Below are 25,465 nucleotides of genomic sequence, written 5' to 3'. Positions count from 1 at the left end.
TGTTATAATAAAATCATTTGATCGAAGAGTTCGAACTAAGTGAGACGTAAAAATACGAATATTTTGACTAAGTCGAAGAGTGAATTCTTCCTTCACATCTATGTATACTATTTTCGTTTCCAGTTGCGTCATATGCTTAAGGACGAATTTCATAAGTTTTAATGCGCGATGCGATAAACGTTGGTAATCTAAAGCGATGAAAACAATAACCTTAAAGCCAATTCTCTGCCATGACATCACCGTTGGAACGCAGTGAAACACATACGACCATGCTTGTTTGTTACGTAATGAAATATCTGAGGGTATTGCGATCGCAAATGTAGCAAAGTAAGATCTATCGGTCGAGCTGTGTTTTAACACAGGACTTTTATGTTTGAAAGGATGAATAATAGTAACTTTGAACGAAGTATCTTTTTCAATTGCATACCAGACTACCAACACACATGTAAGTATCACGCCAAATATAAACATATAATTTCTACTCGGTGACATCATTGATTATCCATGAAAATGTTATAAAGAAAAAAACATACTTATTTTATTATTTTGGCTTACAACAGTATCTTAATTAACCATCTCTTTTGACAATCAGATTTTTTGTCGTGTCATCAAATGTGGAGTAATTAAATTTAATTTTCAATATTCACAAATCGGGAATTCCTCTTGTTGTATAAATGTAATGAAGCATGACTAAAAATTCTTGACAATACCTGGCAAAAGAACATACGAGAAAAGAGTGACCCGGGATTCAGGGACCTCGAACTGTTGGGCCTGAGACCCGGATGCCGGGGAGCATTCAAAACAAATGACGCAGAGCAAAATACTGCAAACATAGACATGGCAAGAAGAGGACGAAGCTATGAAAGGACAAGCTTTTTAAAAATCTCTGGGTTTAAATTTTAATGAAAAGCTTGAGGTCTGAGGATTTCGGATTCTTGTTCGCGTGTAATTTTGTCCCCTTTATCTTTCGAGTTCGCCAGTTTCTTGTTTTGTATAGAACCTTTACAATGTTGTTTCATCATTTCAAATAAATAGGTATTATCCCATGGTATTATCTTGAACTTGAAAATATTTCATGCAGTGCGTAGGATACAGGCTAGAAGAAACTAACGCGTTACTGTTAGCGGGCAAGGCAAGGGTCATAAGTTTGTGTAGCTCATCAGACGCAAGCCGCTCAGATGCTCGTGGGAACATTTTGTTTAGTGGAAAATCGACTTTAAAGGCCGGTTTTCTACTTGTGCGTGCGCTCGCAGACCAGGCGAAAGGGTAGGATCCAATTCTCCTCCAATCAAAAGTTTTGACTTATTTCGACCTGTTTTTAAAATTATTTTATGTAATTAGTTATAGTGTATTTATTTGTTTTATAATATTTTTAGAAATACCAGCTGTGGCCCGTCAGCACACGCCGAATGTAGCCCTACAGAATAACTGCATTAGCAGCCTTTTTGTTGGTTACCCCTTCTCAACGAAATATGTTTTCTCAACAATACACCCCGTAAATATTTTAAAATTATATTAGAAGTAAGGTTTGTCAAATGTACAAAAGTAATCTATAAAAAATTATACCGCATTGTGTGCGTCTCGCTACTTGCGGTACCATTTTGCGTGACAGACAGACGTATACGGGTAATTTAATATAAATAATACCTTAACAATACAACGCTACTACACTTAGGGAGAGCGATAAATAAGAACCGTAAACTGTGCCACACATTCAGGTGGAGCACTTTAGTACAGGTAAACAATGTTGCACATCCATATAGGTGTAATACCCTTTTCCAAAAAAGCGTCATAGCAACTTTGGTTAAACAGAAACATAGGAAATGGCCCGTCGTTAGCGCTTAATACATGTAAAACGTGTCGCACATGCGTTTAGGCGTAACACCTTTTAAAAAAACTTTATTGCTACTTCAGTTTAAATAAATACACAGGGGAAACAGCCCGTCGTTACCCTGTCCAGCTAAAAAAACACTCAGCAATTTTATTTTGCAGAATAAGTTCTCATGAAATTAATAGAAGGTTTGGCTACTTAACTGTATTTAGCATAAGAATTATTGATTAAGAATTTTGTTGTAGCTAGCTAAACCGCATTTAGCTATTTTTACTTTTCAGCCGGAGAATAAAAAAGGCTAGTTGACTTCAGCAAGATGCTGCCTTAAAATCTACTTTTATAGCCAAAATCCTAAAATTGCTTTGTTTAAGATTTATACATTTTAATAGATCTCGGATCTCAAATCTTAAAATAATAATATTAAATAATTCCTGAAAATCGTGGTATTCTCTTGGTACTTTCGTATCTCTATGCAAGAGTGCCAAGAATTTTTTATAAAGATCAAAACCGTTGAAAGTTTTTTCATACTGCAATACCCTGCCGCATTTTTTTCATTTTTCTTTTACTCTCTCACATTTACTTCTTTTTTTATTGCTTTGAACAAAAATAAAATGGAACAGTCATTTTAAACAAAAACAAGATCTGTGCTTGCAAAATCCAATCAATGTTCTTTCCTGTGCGTGTCAAGGTAGCTAAAACCGCAGCTAGAGGTAACTAGGTAGCTAGGTGGATTTAGTATGGCGAGTGGTGGAAAATAGTTAGATTTCTAAAGAATTAAGTCTATTTAGCAAAAAATTAAATATCGCGTGTTCATCCAATCATCGATTATTTTAACAAGTATGATATCACTCTTCATTTTCAGGAATTTTAAAAGAAACAAACAGTTGAGTTCCGCTATCTTGAGCTCTCAAGCCTGGTACCCACTAGAAAGTGCTAGAAATTGTTACGCTAAACACCGTTTGACGCAAGGCGCTCTCCTAGCGAGATTATTAAAAAATAATTATCTAAATGAGCGCCATTAACGCCTAGTTAGCGCACGCGCCTTAACGCATTAACGCTGGTAGCTAAAAACAAACAAAAATCAAGCATCAATCTTATTCAAAAATGGCTGCTGTGAACAAACATGTCTTTTGTTACTGACAATGATAGTGATAATAATGGATAGATATCGGATGCGTTCTCCAACAAAGAGAACAGTTTGGATGTTACGAAACTTCGTTCAAGTACACAAAAAAACATTATTGTGAGCAATTTTTTCAGTAAATTAATAAATCGTTCTTTTTCAACGAGAAAATTCCATATATTTATAGCTATTATTTTTACTTCCATCTTAGGTATTGTCGCATGTCTCCTGAATCATATGATCATCTATTAAAAAACTGCGACTTTTACTACTAACAAAGCCAAGAACACGCTTCCATAAACCAATTCTTGCTGAAATAAGGTTAGCAATGACCTTGAGATACCTTGTATATGGTGAAATCACTTTCATGGTCATACGTTGTTGGGCGAGTAACGGTTTTAAAATTTGTACGTGAAACATGCAAACTGATTTGGAAATTTTTGTCATCAGTTTGCCTTAGAAATCCATCTACCGTTCAAGAAAGTGATTGTAAATTTTTAACTTCTTCATCTGATTGCAATGCCATCCATCTTCGTTCCGTGTATATTTCTTCGAACGTTCGAAAGCTATTAAAACGTTGTAATATGCTTAACGCAGCTTAACACTGCGCCTAAGATGAGATCTATTTTATTCTAGAACCCTTGTTCCCACTCATGATACCAAAGGCGTCAATCGCGATAAAAGGGATATTAGCGTAAAGGCTAAGGTGTTAGACAGGCGTTGCGGTGTTACGAAATTTTATTTTCAGTATACCAAGGATATAACATCATTACCACGTTGTTTTACGTGAGGTTGCGAGAAGAAAGGCAGTAGTAAGTTATTTACTTCTTCTGATCTTGCGACAGCGAAGACAACGTCATAAAACAAAACGAACGTGGCAAGGAAAATATCCAAAGCATAGTTCCTCAGCCACAGCAATTATTCTTTGTAATTTTTGTGTTTGAAATCTTTAGATGTTTTGTTCTACAACGCAGGATATTGCCGAACAGTTTCGTACAATTTCATCGTCTGTTCGTAGCGCCACGTTGTTTAGTAAGAATATTTTCCATCCTCAACATTTGGTTTTTATAACGGAAGATGTCAAGCTCGAACCCAGCACCTTTTACCGTGGCGTCGCTAGAACCATCAGAAAGCGAGGTTGGGAAGATGTTCGATTTGTGATGTAAAACATTCGATTTTGTAAAAAGGTTCGAAAGATTCTTAACACCGCTTAACACTGGTGTTAAATACAAAAACATCTTGATATCTTAACACCAGCGCTAGGACTGAACGCGTTAATGGTTTGTATACTGTTAACGTTGTTACACCGTCAGTGTGAAGAAGGCTTAACGTCTTAGCGTCAAGCTTAACGCAAATTAGTACTAACTAGGAGGCGCTAAGTTCGACTTGGAGATAAGAAGATTACGCCAAGGGAAAATTCAAGATAGCGATTTTTTAATTTTTTGGACGAGTTTTGATATAAGTAAGAAAAAAATAATGTCAAAGGAATAAAATTCTAAGCAACTAAGCGAGAATGCGCGAAATGTTGTTTCCACTTCAAACGAAATTTATTAACAATAAAAACATGTCACTTCATTAAGATCTATCTTAATATTTGGTATTTGTTTATTAGGCTGTCTGTCTAGCATTTGGAATTCAATGCTTCGCAATCTTGAAATATAATTGGCTTGTGATTGGCTGAATTTATTTTCCTCCGCTTGGTAGTTTAAAAAGTTTAAACTACTGCGATTGGTTCTAGCGAAAAAATAACGTAATTTTCCCAAAATAAATCCTGTGAATGCTCACATACTGAATTCGCTTAGTTTTGCGACCAGGTCTCCACTAAGTGGAAGATATAGCGAGACAAATTTTAGTTAGTGAGGCTAACGGAACTAAGGTTTTTGTTATAGAGAGCGCATGTTCAAACCTGTTCTTTTATTGATTTAGAAAAATCGAGGGTTATCCTTTCTTAGCAACGCACTGGTATGCAAAATTGTAGCCCACAATCCCTCTCAAAAATTCTGAGATGACGTCTCTTATACATACACTCGTTTCACATTAACAATGAGGAGGAGGGAGATCCATCATACAAAACCAATGCAAAGCTTATTTTTCTCAGTCTCAATAATTTCGGGAGGGATTGTAGTTAGTTTTTTTCGATGATATCCAAAATTCAGTTTCTCTCATACGAAAGCTTAAACGCAAAAAAATGTGTTAGAACAACTCTAAAATTCAAATCCACTAATTAACACAAAATAAATTCTCGGAGTAAACCCTGAATTACAACCAATAAGCACAAAGCTACATGCTCATATCATAAAATTAATTATATTTGATCGCGTGATAAAAGAACATTGAAAGTAACCCATCCAACTGAGCGCAAGAAATTCGTTTGTGATCTAGCTTAATTTTCCCTATCGTAACTGTTCCAAGTTCCCGGTAGTAAGGAAACTTATGCTGGGTCTCCTGGCTATCAAAATTATCGTTTTAACGTTGTGCGATACCAAAGAAATGCAGCAGCGGCTGCAACACCTGCACTAATAAGTGTTCCATATAGAACCCATTGGCGGCTACTATTCTGCGCCCTACAAGCTAATATGCTTTTTAAATACATCACAGCTGCATCTTTCCATAAAAACAGGGCTTTATACTCATGAAAATCTGAGTCTATGCTTTCCAAAGCATCAATTAACCCTCGACAATCTTTATCACTAAAATTTTGAAATTCTTCTAGATATCTTTGATAGGTTCGAAGACTAAAAGCTATACATTGAGACCGAGGTAGTTTCCTTAGTGTTTGATATTCCGAACGAAATATCAACTCTCGCCCTGTAAGATCACCTTTATAGTGAGATGGTTTATTGACTTCTTTTGGATTTACAGGAGTGTAGAGATCCATAGGTGATTTTAAATCGTTGAGTAGTACCCAGTTCCCTCTGGTTAGAGGTTTATCTGGTTTCATATTGCGAAGCAAACTATTCACTTTCGATAGTAGATGTTTTAGGAAACCTTTCACTGGTGCATGAAGCTGAGCAATATTATGGTTTAACTTTTCTTTTAGCACCCAACGCATTGGAAAACATACACAACCCGCCGTTAATACGTACTCTTCTCTTTCTTCATCCCATTTCATTAGTATCCAGTCCTCTTGTGTTAATTTACCACAACGAACCAGTGGATCTAAATTATCAGAGACTTGAGTGGAAATCTTTTCTCTTGTAACTTTATTGAATATATATTCACTATGCTTCTCAAAAATGTACTCGAAACGTTCTGGTAAATACGCGCATAATGTTTCGAATAGCTCCCATTTTGCTTGCGTTGTTACGTCATCTTGGTTGGTGATGAATACATCATTGAGTTGTGTGCGTAAAAGTCTTTCTTTCAATTCCATCTGTTGAACGTAAGTCCGATCTATTCTTATCCAATCATGCATATTTAACGGTTTCGTGTGCATGCGAACTTGACCCGGTATTTCATCGTTAAAAACAAATTCTAACGGATCTTCTTCCCACTTCACGTTTTCATCGCACAGTTCCATCTCTTTTGTTTACTTCCTTCAAAAATCACTTGCAGAGCCAACTCTGTATGCCATTTTAAAACTACATATTTACAGCACTTGAAACAACAAATTATTTAAACTTCTTTTTTAACCTTGGGCTTAAGATCAAACTTAACGATCAATGATTTTTTGTTACCATGGAAACACATTGATCTTTTTAATCGGGCAAACAAAACGTATAATTGTTTTTCGTAAAAAGATATCGATTGAATTTAGCAATCCACTTTAAACACTAGCTCAAAAAGCTTTCTTTTACTTTGAATAAAAATTGTAATCGCAGTCACAAAATGTGGAAATACTTCAAGCCTTACTTTTGTTAATAACATGCAGAAAAATGATGACATCATCAAGATTTTTTTGATGTCCAGTTGTACAAACATAAAAGGGATATAGACCTGCAGAATTTTGTGTCAACACAACATTTAAGGCTTATTTCCCGAAAAAAATTAAAAACATTGAGCCAAAGGCCAAATGCATGTTTCTTGTAAAAAAAGTGTAATATATCACAAGCTACAGAAGAGAGTGAGTCACATTCTGCGCCTCTTCCCTGTTGTTTTAACCCTTAAGGTCGGTTCCTATAAAGTCAACTGCAACTGTTGTTAAATTATCTCTACAACATTTGTTTTGTAACATCTCTGATGTTACTTTGTTTTACAACATGTGTTTCCAATAAAGCCGTAACAGTGACTGTTGTGCAAATGTTGTACAACACTTTTATGTTAATGTGAACCGACCTTACAATGAATTTGTTGGTTTTTATTGGAGTTTAGTTTAGCATACGTAGTATGGAGCATAAATTAATTGCTGAAATTTATGCAAACTTTCAATCAGAAGTTCACCTCACCCCTAAAATTAACTTCTAGTTTCAAATTTAAATCAGAAAAATTTGAAAAATTTGAAAAACTGTATTGTACAACTATTTTGCAACTTTTGCTGAACACTTTTTTTGTTAGTGAAAATAGACCTTTAAGGTATATAACAGAAGAAATTTTTGCAGAAAAAAAAAGCCTTATTTTGTGGAATTACTATTATTACTACTAACTAACCAACCACCTAACGAAAGTAGTAGAGGTGCCTAACAAGAAATTTGTTCTATTCCATTTTTCCCTTAAGTTAGTTTGGGCTACAGTCTACCGTAGACCAAGAGGTTAATTTTAAAATGCCATGTTTTGATAGCTTATTTTACCTTGTATGAAAGTAAATTTAAAGTTTGCGCACCCAGTAAAATATTTTCTGTAACCAAGCAACGTTTCTGTAACCAGGCAACAAGTCCAAGCTTAACACTTTCACTTATGACCCTAAAATAATTTTGGCTAATATTTGATTTCCCAAGTTTTATAGTACAATACCTTCGTTAGAAAGAAAATATAAAATGTATGCTAGAATTTAAAAAATCCCATTTTATATGTAATAATTTTAACGGAAAATGTGAACTGAATATATCCAAGTTTGTAAATTTTTTAGTGATTAAAAAATTCAATAATCAGCAAAGAAAAACTGGCAAAAAATATTAGTCATCGAGGCATAATTTGTTCATTTTGTAGCTACCACCTTTTTATAAAGGAGGACGTCATATAATAGCACACTATAAAAATTCGTCGAGAAGATGAAGCTAATTTTTTGTTAAATCACATCCTTATTATCACGATAATACTATAGTAATCCAGAAACTACAAAGAACACTGGATAACAATCAGATACAATCAGATTCCATAAGAGCTTTAAAAATCATTCACATCATTCGAACCTCAACATCATAAAAAGTCTACTTTGTAACAGTTAGCTACTTTAACACGTTAACCTTGAATACAATTATTCCTACTAAAACAAAGCCAGACAATAAAGAGGCAGATAAAAACCAGTTATGTCTAAAACTTGACATTAAATTACATGTGTTAGGACCTGGTTTCTTCATGCTTCGTTTTTTCGTAATATATTTTAAATATTTGACAGTTGCGTCTTTCCATAATGGCGCTTCTTTGTAGATGGCAGTGCTTTCGTCCATCTCTTGAATAACTTGAATTAAATTTTCGCTGTATTGAACAGGAAAAGATTTAAATTCTTCCAAATATCTTTGATATGTTCTAATACTGAACACAATGCATTTTGTTTTTGGTAATTTTCGTAAAGTTTGATATTCGTGTCGAAGTTGAATTGTGCGACCAGTTTTATCTCCCTCGAAATATTTCTTCTCTTTATTGTCATTAGGCGGCGTATATAAGTCAAGCGGTCCGTTTAAGTTGGGATAAATTCCCCAGTTAGCTCTCCATAGTGACGTATTTGGAGTCATTTTGTAAAATACATTGGTAACTTTCTTTAAGAGATGTGTCATAAAAAAATCTACCGGCTTATGTATAAGCATCATAGACTTATTAAATTTTTCCTGCAAAGACCATCCCATGGGGAAGCATAATAATGCAGCTGATAAAACATACATTTGCTCTGTTTCTTTCCACTGCATTAGAACCCAATCTTCTTGTACCAAGCGTCCCAATCGGATTAAAGGGTCTTCGGAATTCTCTTTGCTCCTTGAGATAAACTCGTCAAAAAACTTATTATAAATTCCTTTCTCATGCAAAACGAAAATCTCTGGAAATCGCTTTGGTAAGTATTCTACTAACATTTCAAACAGCTCCCACTTGCTGTTTCGTATTTCTTTATCTGTGTTGCTTACAAAAACTTCATCTAATTTTGTCTCGATTAGTTTCTTGCGCAGCCTCATTTGTCCCGGATATGTTTTGTCAATTCTGATCCAGTCTTTTAAATCCAAGCGTCGTGTGTGCATTTTTACTTTGCCAGGGATGTGATCATTAAAAACAAAATAGCAAGGATCTTCCTCCCATACTATTTCAGCAGCCATCTTTATTCTCAACACACGGATTTAATCTGTGACAAAATAAAAAAAATCAATAAAAATCAAGTTGTTTTATTACGAGTTAAGCCAAATCATTTACATGTGATACTTCCTTCAAAAATATGTTATGTTGTTTTTTAACAAGACACAAAATATTGTAACATGATCTACAAAAACGTAGGCGTAGGAGAGTAAAGCGATGGAGTGTCGATTAATAGTTAAGGGTAGGGATTTTCGAAAAAATTTTCCTGATTCGCAAAAATATCTTTCGCGAAATAAATCAATTGGATCTATCTATTAGAAAAAAATTTAGGTCCAAATTTTTTATTATTTAGAAGATTTTAGGTGATCATCTTCTGCGATAACAAAAATATATTAGGGACTATTACAAACCATACCTTTTATCGTTTGCGCATGCGTAGGTTATATCGAGTTTGCTTAACAAATTTAACTTCATTATTCCGATTGTTTTTGGTACAGATATCTCGTTCATCTGTTAATAGCATTTGACAAGTTCGTTGAATCTCTACTAGCATGTTAAAACTCGGTTCAATATGCTAAAAATAGATAAATACCTAATTAAAGAGACTTTTTTACACAATAACTAACTGGCAAGGTTTAACAACATTACATTTTAAAAAAATTATACCTTAAAAAGAGCTTTAATTTTCATTCTTCCGCCATTCATATAAATAACTTGGATGATATATTTGAAGTATTGCTGCAAAAACAAATAGGATGAAAAAATTAGCAAAGTACGTAGGTAAGATCAAATTTGTCCCCGGATTTCTACTTTGTTTTATGATTTTAAATTATTCCAAATAAATAGCAAATAGAGGCGTACAGGAATAAGGTTGTCTTCGTGGCATTTGACCTGCACCAGTTAAATTACAAGGCAAAAAACATAAAAATATCTTTGGCACGTGGAACATAATCTGGGCGACTTGCTCACATTTCAAAAATCACAAAACGTTAAAAATCTGCCCATGTGCTAAAACTCAGGAAAATCGGTACATCGAACATAAAGAAGCAGAATACAACTGACGTCAAAAGAATTGAAGGTAACCAATGGATACAAATTCGTGTACGACCTTACACAGATACTTTGTCACTCGTATACTAAATTCATTTTTTTATTACTAGTCGGTGGCCCGTGGATAAATCCACGGGTTCGCCCGTCCTTTATATACCGCATTTTGTGTGTCTCGTTACTTGCAGTACAATTTTGCGCAGAGACAGTCAGAACACGGCTTTTATTAAAGAGATTATAAATTCCTATACTTTGTTGGTTGGGTGTCGCGATTGTTAAAATGCTTTAAACTTTAATTACATTCAAAAATAGCTAAATAAATAAGAAAAAGGCTAATAGCGAACAAAAGAAGCAATGTATAACACATTCTGAAAATATGCACGTTTGGTTACACTACAATATTATTATTTCTACTCCGTTATTTTTGAGAGAAATGTTGTAAAAATGATTAGCTATTTCAAATTATCTGAACAAAAAATTCGGTCTTTAAGGAGCATTAGACAACAATAATTAGCATTATTCTTATATTATTCTCAGAATTTCGGAAGGTAGTGACTGCTTGAAACTTATAATGGCTGTAGCAACTCATATTCGTACACTGATATTCATCAAAAAAACAATAAACAAAACTATATTTCATGTGGCTGTTCTGACCCAACTACGGACAGCGGCCCAACTTTGGACGCGGGACTGGTCCGTCAAAAGACGGGTAGGTGAAGTTCGCAGTTGGTATGACCATCTATTTACGGACCCGGCCCAACAAATGTATGCAAATTTGTCTTAAGTTGGTACAGGCCAACTGTTGACAAAGGAATCTCCCGCTTTTAAAAACCGTGTTATCGGATGGGACAAACTCAACTGTACACAAAAGACTCTTGCAATTTTAAAAAATGTGTCATAAGATGGGACAGGCCTAACTATTAAGACATGGGTCAGTCTGAAGACTCTCAAGAGATAGGAGCGGACTAAAAAGAACAAAAAATGTATGGAGGACAATAAGTCGTAAATTCTCTAAAAATAAGCAATTACAAATATAGCTAAAGTAATGAGCAATACAAATACAATGTCATAAATTCTGCTTTTCTTAAGAATTGAACAAACACAGACATAAATTGACAAATAGATTTGATAAACTGGGATTAGTCGGTAGAGCATTCGACTCATGTCAAAGTGGTTGTGGATTTGATTCCAACAAAAGACTGTCGTTCAGTTGGGCAAAAATATCAAAAAAAGTTTCTGTAGCTAGCTCAAATTGGAGCTTTAAACATTTCAGGATTGCCTTTGTGGACAACTCCTGAAAATAATTGAAAGGGTGTATTGCTCCAACCTGGTGAGACTGATCGATCACATCAAATATAAATTAAAACATATATTTCTTTAAATCATGGTCTCTTTTTCTTAAATATATAACAAAATATTTCAATCGTGGCTGCCCCAGCTATAGCGATTCTGCCACTCAAATCACGTAATAGGTCAAGTTGCAATAATCCCATCGAAGATTATCGTGAAAAGTAAACATAATAGCTTGAGAAATAGCTAACTAGCTGTATATATATTACATTACATTACACTGAGCTAAATGTTTTATTTTGATATCTGAGACATAATTATTTAGCTAGTCATTATGCACACAACAAACCAGGTGAAAACATCTCCATCATCTGTAATCATGTCTCTAACTGCTTTTTAAAATGCATTCGCAGATATGGTCTTGCACCAAGAGTTGCCAAGTAGTGTTGTTTTTGCTACCCACAACAATCTTGAAATGCATAACTCGATTTAATCTTAGCTAGCCATATACAACAATACGTTAGAAAAAGTTTCAGCAGTAATTTTTTCACTTAAGGAGAAAGTAGAAGACATATTTTGTCTTCTACTTACTGGTTCGACTGTGGTGTATCTGTCCTTGCCAAATATTATGCGACATGCGTGCCTTTGTTTACTGTAAATTTTTGTAAGCTTAGAATGATAAGTGCTTTACAATATGTTAAATAGCTGTGAATAAAGGAAGAGTATAAATTTTTAAGACAATGAAAATTTAGTAATGGCTTTGCTTTGTATAATATACCAATATTTTTGGAAATTTTATTCTCTACTGTTTGTATATGGGTTTTTCAAGACAGGTTTTCGTCTGCTTGCTTCTAAAAGCATTTGCTTTAACTAAAAAGTCCATGTTCTCAGATTCCTCAACTTTGTAGCAGAGTTTTTCAATATCCGTGTTCAGTGCATTGATGGATGAGATTAATCTTTTCTTATAGTTTTTAACATTGTTGATTTCGTCTGTTATTGATTTTCTTTTGTTTGATTTCTTGTCTTCGTTGACTTTTCTTTTTTGGTCTTCCAGATGTATTCCGTATCTGGCAGCTTTACAACTTTTCAACAGACCATTACTCAATTGATACTCATGCAAATCCACATTGGATGATTGTAGGTGGTCATATGGCTAACAATACATTTCTCTTGAAGATTCTCAATCAACAGTTCTTTATTGATACTAAATCCCCGTTCAACAGCAGATTGACTGTGTGATAATGTGAAGATCACTTTACAGATGGCCTATAACGCTTTTTGATCTTTGAAATACGGCCTTAGGAATCCATCCACTCTTGATTTGCTGAAATCAAATTGCACAAACTCTTCCTTAGTAGGGGCGTCGAGCGATGACAAGAATTTCTCAAGCTCTTCTTTTGCCGAATCTGCTACAGAAGGCAACACATGATCAACCTGATGAAGCTTTTCAACCAGAGATATAAACTGACTTAGCTTTCTGTTGGTTCTGTACCATATTGACTGGTGATAATGAGGAGGAGTATCGAACGATAAGATACTTCAAGGGACTTCTCTCTTGTAGCTTCAATATCAGATTAGTTAGAAAAGCCACACAATCTTTTCGGAACTGATGTTTTACCCCATCTGTTATCTCTTTTGACCGCAAGATAGCATTTACAGCTGTGCCTGTGTTCACCATGTCAACTGGCAATCGATTCTGGACCTCCTCAACATCAATGTTAATAAGTTAATATATTCCTGTCCCATGCTACAAGCTAGAACTATGCTAGGACTCCCTTCCTTAGAAGAAACATTGATTGAAAACGATTTTACCACACAGATTACATCAATATAAGTTATCATTGCTTGTAAACTAAGCAGTCACATGACATAATGTATAATAAAACAAATTTATAGTATAATAAAACCAAACACAACTATGTTATATTGCAACAAAGCTTGACAATGAAACTGTTCAAAAAATTGAAATTAAGTTTTCTTGAAATTTATGCTACAAAATATAAACTGCAAAAATATTTAGCCAGTCAAAAACTTAGGTTGTCAAGGAAAAAAAGTTCCATGACTTTTCCATGACTTTTTCATGAAAATCCTGTTTTCCATGACTTTTTCCAGACCAAATAAAATTCCATGTCTTTTCCATGATTTCCAGAAATTCCATGACTTGTGGCCACCCTGCCTGGGAACGAGGTCGTTCTACAGAGCTTTTGAGGATATACGTGTTTCGATTTTTAACATGAATGTGATATGTTTTATCTTGTAAAACTTGTGCCGCTTCGTTGAAGCACATCACCATAGCTGTTTAATTTGAGCTATTGTATCTGGTTTAAAGTCTATCTGGACTGTAAAATCGCGAACTTTGACGCTTGAAACTTTTGTTGCACAACTTCTCGTCGGGGATATTCTTGACTTTTCCGTTTGAATAGCAATGGAGCACGATGAAGGAGTGTCATAAGATGAACACGGTTCAACATCTGCAATGCTAAAATCTTCAACAAATTTACATTCTAGAGTCTATGAAACAGCCTAGATGAATTTAAAAAGAATACATTTTAAGTCAACAGGTCACTTAAATCACAGAGCCTGGAATTTAAATAGTTCTCAAAGTCCTTACCTCTCCCTGTGATCTTTTTTCCGCTCTTTTCTTCGTTGTTATACTTTGCTGTCGTTTCTGAGGAAATATTGATGGCACCGCCCCTCTTACTAATCTTCGTTTTGGCAATCTATCATTGTAACACTCGCTTGTGCTTTGCATGGCCTAGCTCGAGTCGAAACAATCTTCCGAAAAATGGTCAGAACATAGCCTCGGAGGATTATCTCTGCCCATTGCTTAGCACCACGCTTTCTGTAATCTATCATTTTTAGGAAAGCGAAAGAAACTTTATCTTTTTCACGCGGACTTTTATTGCTGCAGCGATACGCAGCACACGAGACCATGATTCTTCCACAAACCCAATGATTTTAACGTGCATCTTATCGGCATATAAAACTTAAGGCCCAGTTTTCACGTAAATATTTTCGCACACTTAATTTATATTCAAAACTCGGGTTGACATTATTATAATATTAAAAACATTTTAATTACTTTTTGTCGATAAAAATCCTTAAAATGTATTTGCTTGCATGATATAACAGTAACTTCACTCCCGTATTTTTTCTTTCTCTTTACATTATTTTTTCCCAATGTGTGCAAGCCCTTCATTTTTTCTAAAGTTTCAAAAAGAAGAAAAAAAGTAATAAATTATTCATTCGAATCTAACCTCTTGGTGACAACTCACATTTGTTTTTTTGATAAATAAATTTATTTGCTTGAGACCCATAGGTCTTAAGAATTAGGACCAATGACGTAAATGGAAAACATATTACAAAAGCCTCGTTTTCGTGCACAGCGCTGATTTTAAAATTGAGAATGTGATCGAAGCACGGAGGAGAAGCTTCAAAAATCAGCAAAACAACATCACAGCTTGAAAGTTTTATTCTTCAACTTTTAACTTGAAATTTGTAAATAGTAAGATTTGATCTCTTAATTAATTGAATACTTAATATAAGCACTCACTACCTGTAAGCCTTGATGATTCAAGACCTTCTTTAAAAAAGCGTGTAACGAACCTGTTTCATAACTTCGTTAATAATTACTTCAACGATGTTTTCACTGGATATCCATTCCTGTCTCGATGTTCCAAACAAATTACATGACGTATATTGAATTCCCAAGTTGTTAACACACAACAGACGTTCTAAAAAATAAAAAAAATAAAAAAAGATTCTGACAGCACAAAAATGTGAAAGAAAAATTACTCTTCGTATTACTGGAACCACCCACTACTGGCAGCTACCATCTTTGCCTCGCAATGGTTAATATAATATCGGTGTTGTGAAATGTCAAATAGGCAAAACAGCATGAGTAAAAATTAAAGTTGTGAACTTAACCTAAACTTCTTCCGTACGAAACACTTCCGGTAACTGTGTTTGCGACTGTTGTACAACATGTGTTTCGAACAAAGTCGTAACGATAAGTGCTTTGCGATTGTTTCACAACATGTGTTTTTAATGAAGCTGCAACAGTAACTGTGTTTGCGACTGTTGTACAACATGTGTTTCGAAAAAAGTCGTAACGATAAGTGCTTTGCGATTGTTTCACAACATGTTTCTAATGAAGCTGCAAAAGTAAGTGTGTTTGCGACTGTTGTACAACATGTGTTTCGAAAAAAGTCGTAACGATGAGTGCTTTGCGATTGTTTCACAACATGTGTTTCTAACGAAGCTGCAACAGTAACTGTGTTTGCGACTGTTGTACAACATGTGTTTTGATAAAGTCGTAGCTAATGGTAACTGTTTCGCGACTTTTTCACAACATGTGTTTAGAACAAAGTCGTAACGCTAACAGTGTTTGCGATTGCTGTACAATTGCGGTAAAACAATCGTTCAAGAAAATTTGGGTTATTGGAAATCTCAAGTTTTACGAGTACTGTAAAGTTACTACATTTAAAGTCCACAGACATACCTTCAACCACATATTGCGTCAATAATAACAATATCAAAATGATGAACAGCATCAAAAGAATGAACGGTATCTATAAAAGTTTTAAATGTGTTGTCAATTCTTTTAAACATTCCAGCCTAATCACAGGTATCAAGAATCTCTTTAATCTTAGGTATGGATAAAAGAGAAAAGGGGTTAGAGTGAGGGGTGGTATCTTAATAAACAGGAAGTCAGAAAATTCATGTAGGAGTGGGGGGGGGGAGGGAGGGGGTGTTTATTTTGATGCCAATAACGTGAGGGACAACTCACAAATCGAAAAAGTGTAATTCCAAATTTTTTATATTTTTAACCCCCTCCAAATTTAAACGCCAAAATCACAAAAAAGGAATACTTAAATATTGTTAGTCCCTGAAATCACAAGCACTCACACATAGTGGCACGTTATTCAAAATACTTTATATACCCCCCAAAAATATCGATGTTTTACATGATGAAATATTAAAACGTCGAAGGAAAGATAAATAAGGAGCCAGAAAGGACTGATTGGTGACCCTTTTTTCCTATGCGAGGCTGCATGATTTATGGGGAACTCCCCTGCTTTATTACACAAACCAATCATATTACGGATGACACTCTAAGCTTCACCCACTTAAGCCGAATGTCCACTCGACGATATTGGCGTCGATTTCTGTGACGAAAAATAGAAACCAACTCAACTTTTTGTCATGACGAAAATCACGACCAATCAAATTCGAGTATTGATGACGATCGTCGTAAAAATCGTCCCGTGGAGATTCGCCTTTAGGCATGTAGCTACTTAATGCATGGTCGCTAAAGTGGATGCTAAAGTGGAGTATGTCTCTTACCAATCCTAGAGGTGAATTATAGAGTATTGGCTTGCTTTCATAACAGACGTTATCACACAAGATTAATTTATACATGTTCATTTATTTAAAGTGCAACGGAGTTTGGACTCGAACTTGAAACCTTATGATTACAAGACGAATGCGCTACCACTATACTATCTCCGCAATAGAACTTATCACAAAAGTTTTCTTCATGTTCATTTATTTAATTTAAAGCTCTACTTAAAGCAGGCGAAAAAACAAATCGCCAGTTAAATTTGTTAGTAGAAAATTAAAAAGATCTTAGTTCGAATTTTTCGTACAAAAACACTGAGCTGCTTCATAATAAAAACGATTTGTAAATTACTCACAAATTGAGGTACACTAAATTCTGCAAAAAAAAAAATAAATAAACTCTAAATGTAAAAAGCAAACCTGAAACCAACATAAAGCAACTACCAGAAATGCATTTGTAATTCGTAATTTCGCTGGGTAAGTTCTGCGGATAGTGACTTGATAAAATCTTCCATTTTGATTTACTTGAATATCCAACATCCTGAACATCACAACATGACTCAATTTCTTATATCACTGACTAGACATCGAAGTTAAGAATTTTAACTATACCACAACTCTCTTAAATACCTCAAACTACTGTTCAAAAAAAGCCATCAAGAAGAAGGTGTACAAATCCGAAATATTTTTCTTGGAATAGGAACTTTTAGTTCAAACAAAAGGTTTTTGTTTCCAGAACTTTCTCTCCTGTATTGTTAGATCAGAATGTTTTCATTGCAATTATCTGCGATTATCATATATTGGATCAAAGTATAGACTTTGAAAAAAAACTACAAGCTACGATGTTTTTGGTGTCATGCACTCAATTTAAAATATATATCACAAATTTACAAATTTAGTTATATGCACAATCGTTTCCATGGTTACAAATAACTCTAAATATAAATATAAAAGAAAATTAATGATAATATGCAGTGTTATTATTATTCAACACAGGACTCTCGTAGGATAGCTTTCCTTATTCTCGAGTACATGGCAATAGCGGCTTTGCACAAGAATCGCGCACAATGCGGAATAGAAAATTGAGAATGAATGTACACAAAGTCATTGAAAATTATTAAAAAGTTGATAATACATTCACTATTACAAAAGATAGGCCTGCTAATTTATCTTCTATAAATAAAGGAAAATTTCAGGGTTTTTGTCAAGTTGATGACATAATTTTCACAAAACTATCACAAATCCTCTATGCTTTTAAGCCCTCTTCAAAAACCTCGAAGAATTTTGTTCCAATGCTTATAAATAACAGATTTAACTGCCAGCAAACTCGACTTTTCTCACCCAAAATTTTTCTACACAAAGTTTTCGTTGTAAAATATATCTAAAGTGTATTTTATGGTGAATTTACAGGAAAATTGTAATCGAGTTGAAAACAAGGTATAATACGAATTAAAAAATGCAAATACAACGCAGTTCGCAAACATTAATTCTGCATTATTATTTCCTTCCGCATTTATTTCTTCTTTAAAGGTTGAAATTTGAATATATGGAATGTAATAATGTTGTTATTAGTGTTGTTGTTTACAATTATACTAATTATTTTGTAAACAAGTTAAAACACATGAAATCCATAACATGTATATAAAAGAATAATCATAAATAACTGTAAAACACACAAACGCTTGTAAACTATAAAAAAGAAGTCTATAAAAAAGAAGGAAAATATGTCTACATATAAAAGAAGTTTAATGAAACAAAATAATGACTTTGCAAGACAATATCACTTTTTTAGTAACTAGATTGAGAAAAATAAGGGCAATTAAAATACAGAATTTAGCTGATTTAGTAACAAAAAGGCAAAAAGACCAACTTCTCCTAATATTTTTTTGCAAATTCAGATATGGACCTGTATACTTAAAAAGGACTTGTACCCCTTCTTTCATACAACTTACCATAAGGAAAAAAACTGTTATTTTATAAAAGAAAATGATACATCTCCAATTGGTTCAATTAGTTTACCGTTGTTTTACCATTGTTTTTTTGTGTGTTCAACCTTTTTAAAATATGTACCAGTGTTTGAAAACTGCTAACTAACAGTTTTAGGTAATTACGTTAAAATTAAACAGGAAAAGTGAAATATCCCATATGTAGAAAATGGGACATGTTACAAGGGTGGGGTCGAAACAAATATTTCTGGAATTTCCTTGGAATATCATTACGGTTACAAACCTAAACTGGTACTTAACTATCATGATACTAACTTAGCCAGAATCCTTAACAGAAAATCGTAATATAGAAAACCGTACTATTTTGCAAATTAACTTTTTTTCTCTGTCCATTGTTTAATTAATTTTTTATAAAATTAAACACAAAAATGTTATGTTAAATTTAGACTGTATTTTGGCATTTAGCAGACTATTTTTTTTTATTCTCCACTCAAGATCTGTCTAGTAGTAATTTTTTGAAATAGTGACTTTTCCAACTTCATCTGTACCTCTGGAAATTGATTGTCTACTTTATTATACTCTGGTCTGCAAAATACCACATTGTCATCTTGTTAGCCGAAAAAAAAATAGACCAATTCAAGTTATATAGAACCTGAAAACATCATAAAAAGTTTGACAAATTAATGTAATACGATTGCCCAACAAAAATGTTTTGAGTTGTCATTATATTTCTTAATATCTTATAAAACGTTGTTTATTAAAAAAAAATCGAAAAAAAATGGTAAATCTCATCACAACGTATAAAAAATTGTATACATTTATTGTTGTTTAGAAATACAACATTTATAAAATTTTAAAAATAATTTACTGAAACAAAAACATATATCTAAAATAGCAAAGAATAAGGGTAAAGACAGTATACATAATTCAACCAATAAAACAACTTTACCAGCGATGTACAATAAAGATGTTATTGTAATGTCTGATATATAAAAATATGACCAAAATAAATTCAATGAGCATAAAAAACATAAAAGCATTAAAGAAATAAATTCTAACCAGTTTAAGAATTTATCCTTGTAAGGCCACACTCGAATGTGATTGGTCAAAAAAATAAACAGTGGTACAAGGAGGACATATAATTTAGTGATTGGATCCAAAATGAAAATCACAATAACTGTCAAAAGTAACCTACAAAAGATTAACGCACATTCCTACATAACATATTAATTTTTTCAGGTTTTTTACGAAAACCTCGATCCATTACAAACAGCATATGTCTTGAATACATTGCCTCCCTATATCTTTGATTGTGTTCGTTCTTAACAGCACACACCACCATCCATGGTGGGAAAAGTATTCCACAAAGAAACCCAGTAGATGTTACTTTACACGTGCGCAACAGTTTATTTCCTATATATAGAGCACAAATGGAAACGGGATTAGCCATAGTGTTATAAAAGCCATGATGCCATATTGCCACCATTGATAGCACTCAATATTACCATTGATAAATAAACGGTATTTATCACCTATACCCACATAGTTTATCATTTGAAAAGAAAATCGTATGAACAAAAGAATTGCGATCAAACTTAATGGTAGCGCTACTTTAACTATTTCCTTTCCAACAGGTCCCATACCAACAAAAGCACACGTTTGAATGACATTTGATTCTGAACTAAATTGTAAGTTAAAAAAGGGGGTTAGTGCTGTCTTTATTAAGCCATGATAGAAATAATTGTTTTAGCAGATGCATTTACTTGTATAAGAAAATCAATCTGATAGAAGAACACCAAGATTTTGAACACACCAGAAGCACGAGTTTGATTTTCAATGTAAGATTCTGACTCTGCATTCACAGAATTTTCTATAACTGCAAAAAGATGCATTCCTTCTTTATCCAATTCCTGGACTTAGGCGGATTTATCCACATTGTCTTGTGCAAAAAGGTAGGTTGTATGAGGCCTGTGTAAGAAGTGTTATGTTGTACGGTAGTGAGACATGGGCACTGAAGCAGGAAGATCTTGACCGTTTAGAAAGGAATGATATGAGAATGGTTAGGTGGATGTGTAACAACGCCAGTCTGAGAGACAGAAAGAGTTCAGATGAGCTAAGAAGCAGGCTAAGCCGTAGAATTACAGATGTTATCCAGATAAGAAGATTGTATTGGCTGGGGCACTTGGAAAGAATGGAGGAGGATAATTGGGTAAGAAAGTGTAGAGACTTGATAGTTCCTGGGGCAAAGTCCAGAGGCAGACCGAGAAAGACTTGGCAGGAGGTTATAAGGACAGACTTGATACAGAGGAAGTTGAGTTATATGAAATAAAACATTACCCAAAACAACGGTGTAAAACGGTTGTCATTTTTTATACATGCAGTTGATACAATGTTATCAGAATAACCTTGGTCACATGTACCACATAAAATACCACCTCTATTAAAACTGCAAGTGTGATATGAGATGCAATTTCTGTTATACAATGAACAACAATATCGGTATGGACAAGGAAAGAATCGAACAGTTTTGTTAGATAGTTCGCCCCAGAAATTGTCATTACTAACAACACTAGAATCACATTTCCCTCCTGATGGACACACTAAACACTTTATCTTCTTGACAGATAAAGCTCCATTTTTGTCCACACTTTGATATGATTCATAATCTACAATGTACATGCCTTTCTCACAAGGAAAACAATACAAAACAAACAGTCCATATGATGACATAAAAGGATTCATTTGATTCTCTTTTGATAACAAATTGTGGTTGACTGGACATTCAAATTGAAATTTTTTGTCTACTTTTAAAACACTATCATCGCTATGGTATACAAGTGACGTTTGACGCTGTGCAGATAATGCCTGCATATACATATTCGTAAAACCCTACTTTTGATTCAGCATATATCATATCACGAAGTAGACCCCATTTGTTAACAGATCCAAAAATTTTAGAAAAATACATGGACAAAGTTGAAGAAGTTTTGAAGAACACATATTCTTGCATCTCCTGTACATACACCTTGTTCTCTACAAATACATGGTAGATTGTGCGGCCATATGTTTTAGCTGCATTGTTAATGAATATACTACCATTAACAATTAAATCACCAATGTTGGCTATGGCTCCCCCAAGACCAGTCTTCATACTTATGATGTTTTCATAGCAGTATTATTTACAAATGTACAGTTTTGTATAATGATAGTTTTTGATGAATTTTCAAAAAAACATGCTCCACCCTGTATAGTTGCAGTGTTGTTTAAAATAGAACACTTAAAAAAACCTGCTTCATTGACATCTTTTAAGTGTACTGCACCACCTGATTTAGCAACATTCCCACTAAAGTTGCAAAATGTCATTGTAACAACAGCACAGGTCCCAATATTTCAATATTTGAACCATAATAGGTAAATTGATTATGATAAAAAATTTGCCTTGGGTAGTTTTCAACAAAGTTGCATCCTTCAAGATAAATAAAATGATTTTTAGGGGTTGAATTAAAGACCAAACCAATGGCTGAATGCAAATACTGAAAGGTGGTATTTTGCAAAAACGAATGTGTTTTACTATCATTTTTTAGCAGCAATGTTTAAACCAATTGTATTAAATGTGGTGACTGGGTCTCCTTCAAAGTTGCAATATTTGCTAGTCAATGTTAAACTTCTATATGCAGCTGCATATACACCAGCAGAATTGTTAAAAAAATACAGCCAGAAAGATGCAAACTAACATTAATATTCTTTGTGATATTAAATTGAGCAAACTTTGAATTTGTCATGTTGTAATTTTTAACATTTATAATTGCATTTGTTTCTGGAACACACAAACTTATTCTTTTGAAAATAACATTTGTCACATTTAAAGTAACAGCTAGCCATGTAAAATATGCACATCTATCTATCTATGTCCTTGAGTACTACTAACAATTGGATTATGAGTCAACGTTGAATATTTTGTTATTGATAAGTTTTTATTTATAAGAATCTTGTTTTCTACTTTATATGTGTATGTTATTAAGTCATTCAAATAATTATATAACTCATACTACAAACTACAAAGCTATAACATAATATTTACTATGATATATATATTTTTTAATTGTTTTGATCATTGGGATTTAAAGTACAATCAGACATTGAAATCCTGTTTTTACAGAAATTATAATTTTGTGACTTATATTAATGTTGGGGGTTATTTGAACACTCTTTTGTTTTTTAAGAAAAACCAAAATACCTTGCAGTATTATCAAGAAGCAAAAAAGGTTGATCATATTTAGTTTATACTCTAAATAATTGATAATATCTAAAAAAATAACTTTGGTAATTGACTATATACATAAATACAGTTCATGACTATGGTGAATATGTTTTACATTTTCATTTGTCATTCTTAATTATAAAATGTCAACAATAACTCAACTGTAACATTTTATATACAAAAACTCTAAGTTCATTAAAACGTCAAATCAAATTTTGGATTGGTAACTCTGTCTGCGGAGCATTTGACTCAACTCTGTCTGTGGAGCATTTAACTCATGTCCAAAAGAGCATGGGTTTGATCCCTACATAAGGCAGTTGTCTACAGTAGTTGGGCAAAAATTTCAAAAAGTTTAGACTTTAGAATATATATATATATATAAACACTTTAGAATATATATATATATATATTATATTTTTATTTTGATTTATAAAGATTATATAAAAAAAACATCTTATCTTTACAAAGTTAAGGCGGTGATACACGATCCAAATAATCGAATTCGATTAGTCGAGTTCAACTTTTTTGATTAATCGAAAGGTTTTTAGCCAATCAAAATGCTTAAAATCTGTACATCAAATGCGCTTTAGAAAAATGTGAGTTTCTATACAAAAAATAAACATTAGAGAAACTTTAAACACATCATGTTGTCAAAAAAGGATAAAACAGAAATCAACAAGATTTTTATCAGTGAATGAACCTTATTAACAGAAAAGTAACAAATAACACACTCCGTTTCTAACGTTTTCTAAAATTTTTAGTTGTTGTAATAATAACTGTAACAGCAGCGAGTTCAACTCTGTCTTCACTCTCTAAAGACATTTTATCGAAAGGAAATTATCAAAAATCTGTTCAGTTTTATATTAATGTTCAATATAATTTAGATAAAATTAATTGGATCGCGTATCATTACCTTGCCACCTGTTAAGTTTCGACTTTATTTTAATGCTATCAGAACCCCCAAGTTACAATATGTTTAAAAAACTCCAGACCAGATATTGTTGATCAGTAATTTTTACCTGTAAAGGGATACACATTTAAACATGAATAAATATATCAATATCAAGATGATGCATGTTTGCTCAGAACCCTACACATAATTATGGGATTGCTTGTTAGGCAAATGGAAATTACGTCACAGTTTTTTGTCCTAGATATTCGAAAACACACGGGGGAAATTTAATTATTCATTATGTTACCACCTGAGATTTGTAAAACAAGATAAAAGATGATAATTGTCCCACAGTTTGTTGATCGAAGCAGCACGTAACACAAGGTTCTAGAAGTTCCATAGTATAAGTACATAAATTAGCAAATAAAATAAAAACCCTAAACCTTGTTTGTTCCCAGGGATGCTTCTGGAAATAACTGTGGTGATGAAATCTAGATCATACACATTTTGAATTCAATTGGGTAAAGATAATGAAAATGACTGCTGGATAATTTATCATAAGTTAAGTGAGATTTCTTTACACAAATAATGAAAATTTCAAAAATAATGAACTTTTTGCGAAGCAATTGAGCTTTGCGAGCGAAGCGAGCGAAGCGAAATTGTGGAGCACGTTTGCTACACGCGAGGTATACCAAGAGAATTATTGAGATTCTCAAAATTTCGATAGAAAAAAAATCATATAAAATCAGCGTAAAGAAATAGGACTGATATTTTTGCACATAAAGCTAGGGTATTTTTTTTTCTAATAAAACAAATAAGTTTGGACCGAGGGGTTAAAGTATAAGTTTAGTAAAAAATGCAATAAGTACGGCTCGTACCCCCCCACCCCCGGATTTTGACCCCCCCCCGTCTTTTGGTCCGGATTATACGTCCGCCGAACTTGAACACACAAAGAGGAATATGCCGTGAACAAGAAACGGTAGTCGGCATTTTAGACACGTATATTTTACAGACCCAAAATATGCCTTATTTCTTGGTATTATAGCTAATTATGGTATAAATAATTAATTAATTACTTTGCAATTTTGTTTCTAATACTATTATAGTTGTATTTTAATGAAACATAATAGTATTAAAACGGTTTTCTTCTTTTGAAAAAATTTATTGCTAGTCCTGTTTCTAATCGACTTTACTTGTGTATTTTAAGCTTTTTTGTTGCTGTGCTTTTTCTGGAGATTTTAGTTGGATTGGAAAGCTCCTGTGTAAGGTACCCTTTCCTAAAGAAAAATTGAAGTAATTTGTACAATTATAACGCGCCGAGCTGTGTTTTATTTTATTGTTTCTAAGAAGATGTAAG

The 25,465-nt window shown here is 33.4% G+C and overlaps 2 protein-coding genes across 2 annotated transcripts; both read right to left on the bottom strand.

Annotated features, from left to right (window-relative positions):
- Positions 1–5,412: 5,412 nt before the first annotated feature.
- Positions 5,413–6,474, bottom strand: LOC130657900 (uncharacterized). The gene has a single exon (XM_057460888.1). It carries the CDS (start codon positions 6,472–6,474, stop codon positions 5,413–5,415), a length of 1,062 nt encoding a protein of 353 aa, XP_057316871.1.
- A 3,274-nt stretch (positions 6,475–9,748) lies between these two features.
- LOC130657622 (uncharacterized) lies at positions 9,749–25,000 on the bottom strand. The gene is made up of 5 exons (XM_057460613.1): positions 17,430–25,000; positions 16,171–16,240; positions 15,276–15,403; positions 9,999–10,070; positions 9,749–9,906 (listed from the first exon to the last, which is right to left on the bottom strand). The coding sequence occupies exons 1-5, from the start codon at positions 17,556–17,558 to the stop codon at positions 9,751–9,753; spliced, it is 555 nt and encodes a 184-aa protein (XP_057316596.1). The 5' UTR covers positions 17,559–25,000; the 3' UTR covers positions 9,749–9,750.
- Positions 25,001–25,465: the final 465 nt, after the last annotated feature.

Source organism: Hydractinia symbiolongicarpus, chromosome 9 (assembly GCF_029227915.1).
Source record: "Hydractinia symbiolongicarpus strain clone_291-10 chromosome 9, HSymV2.1, whole genome shotgun sequence".
NCBI lineage: Eukaryota > Metazoa > Cnidaria > Hydrozoa > Anthoathecata > Hydractiniidae > Hydractinia > Hydractinia symbiolongicarpus.
This window is presented reverse-complemented; position numbering and strand designations above follow the sequence as displayed.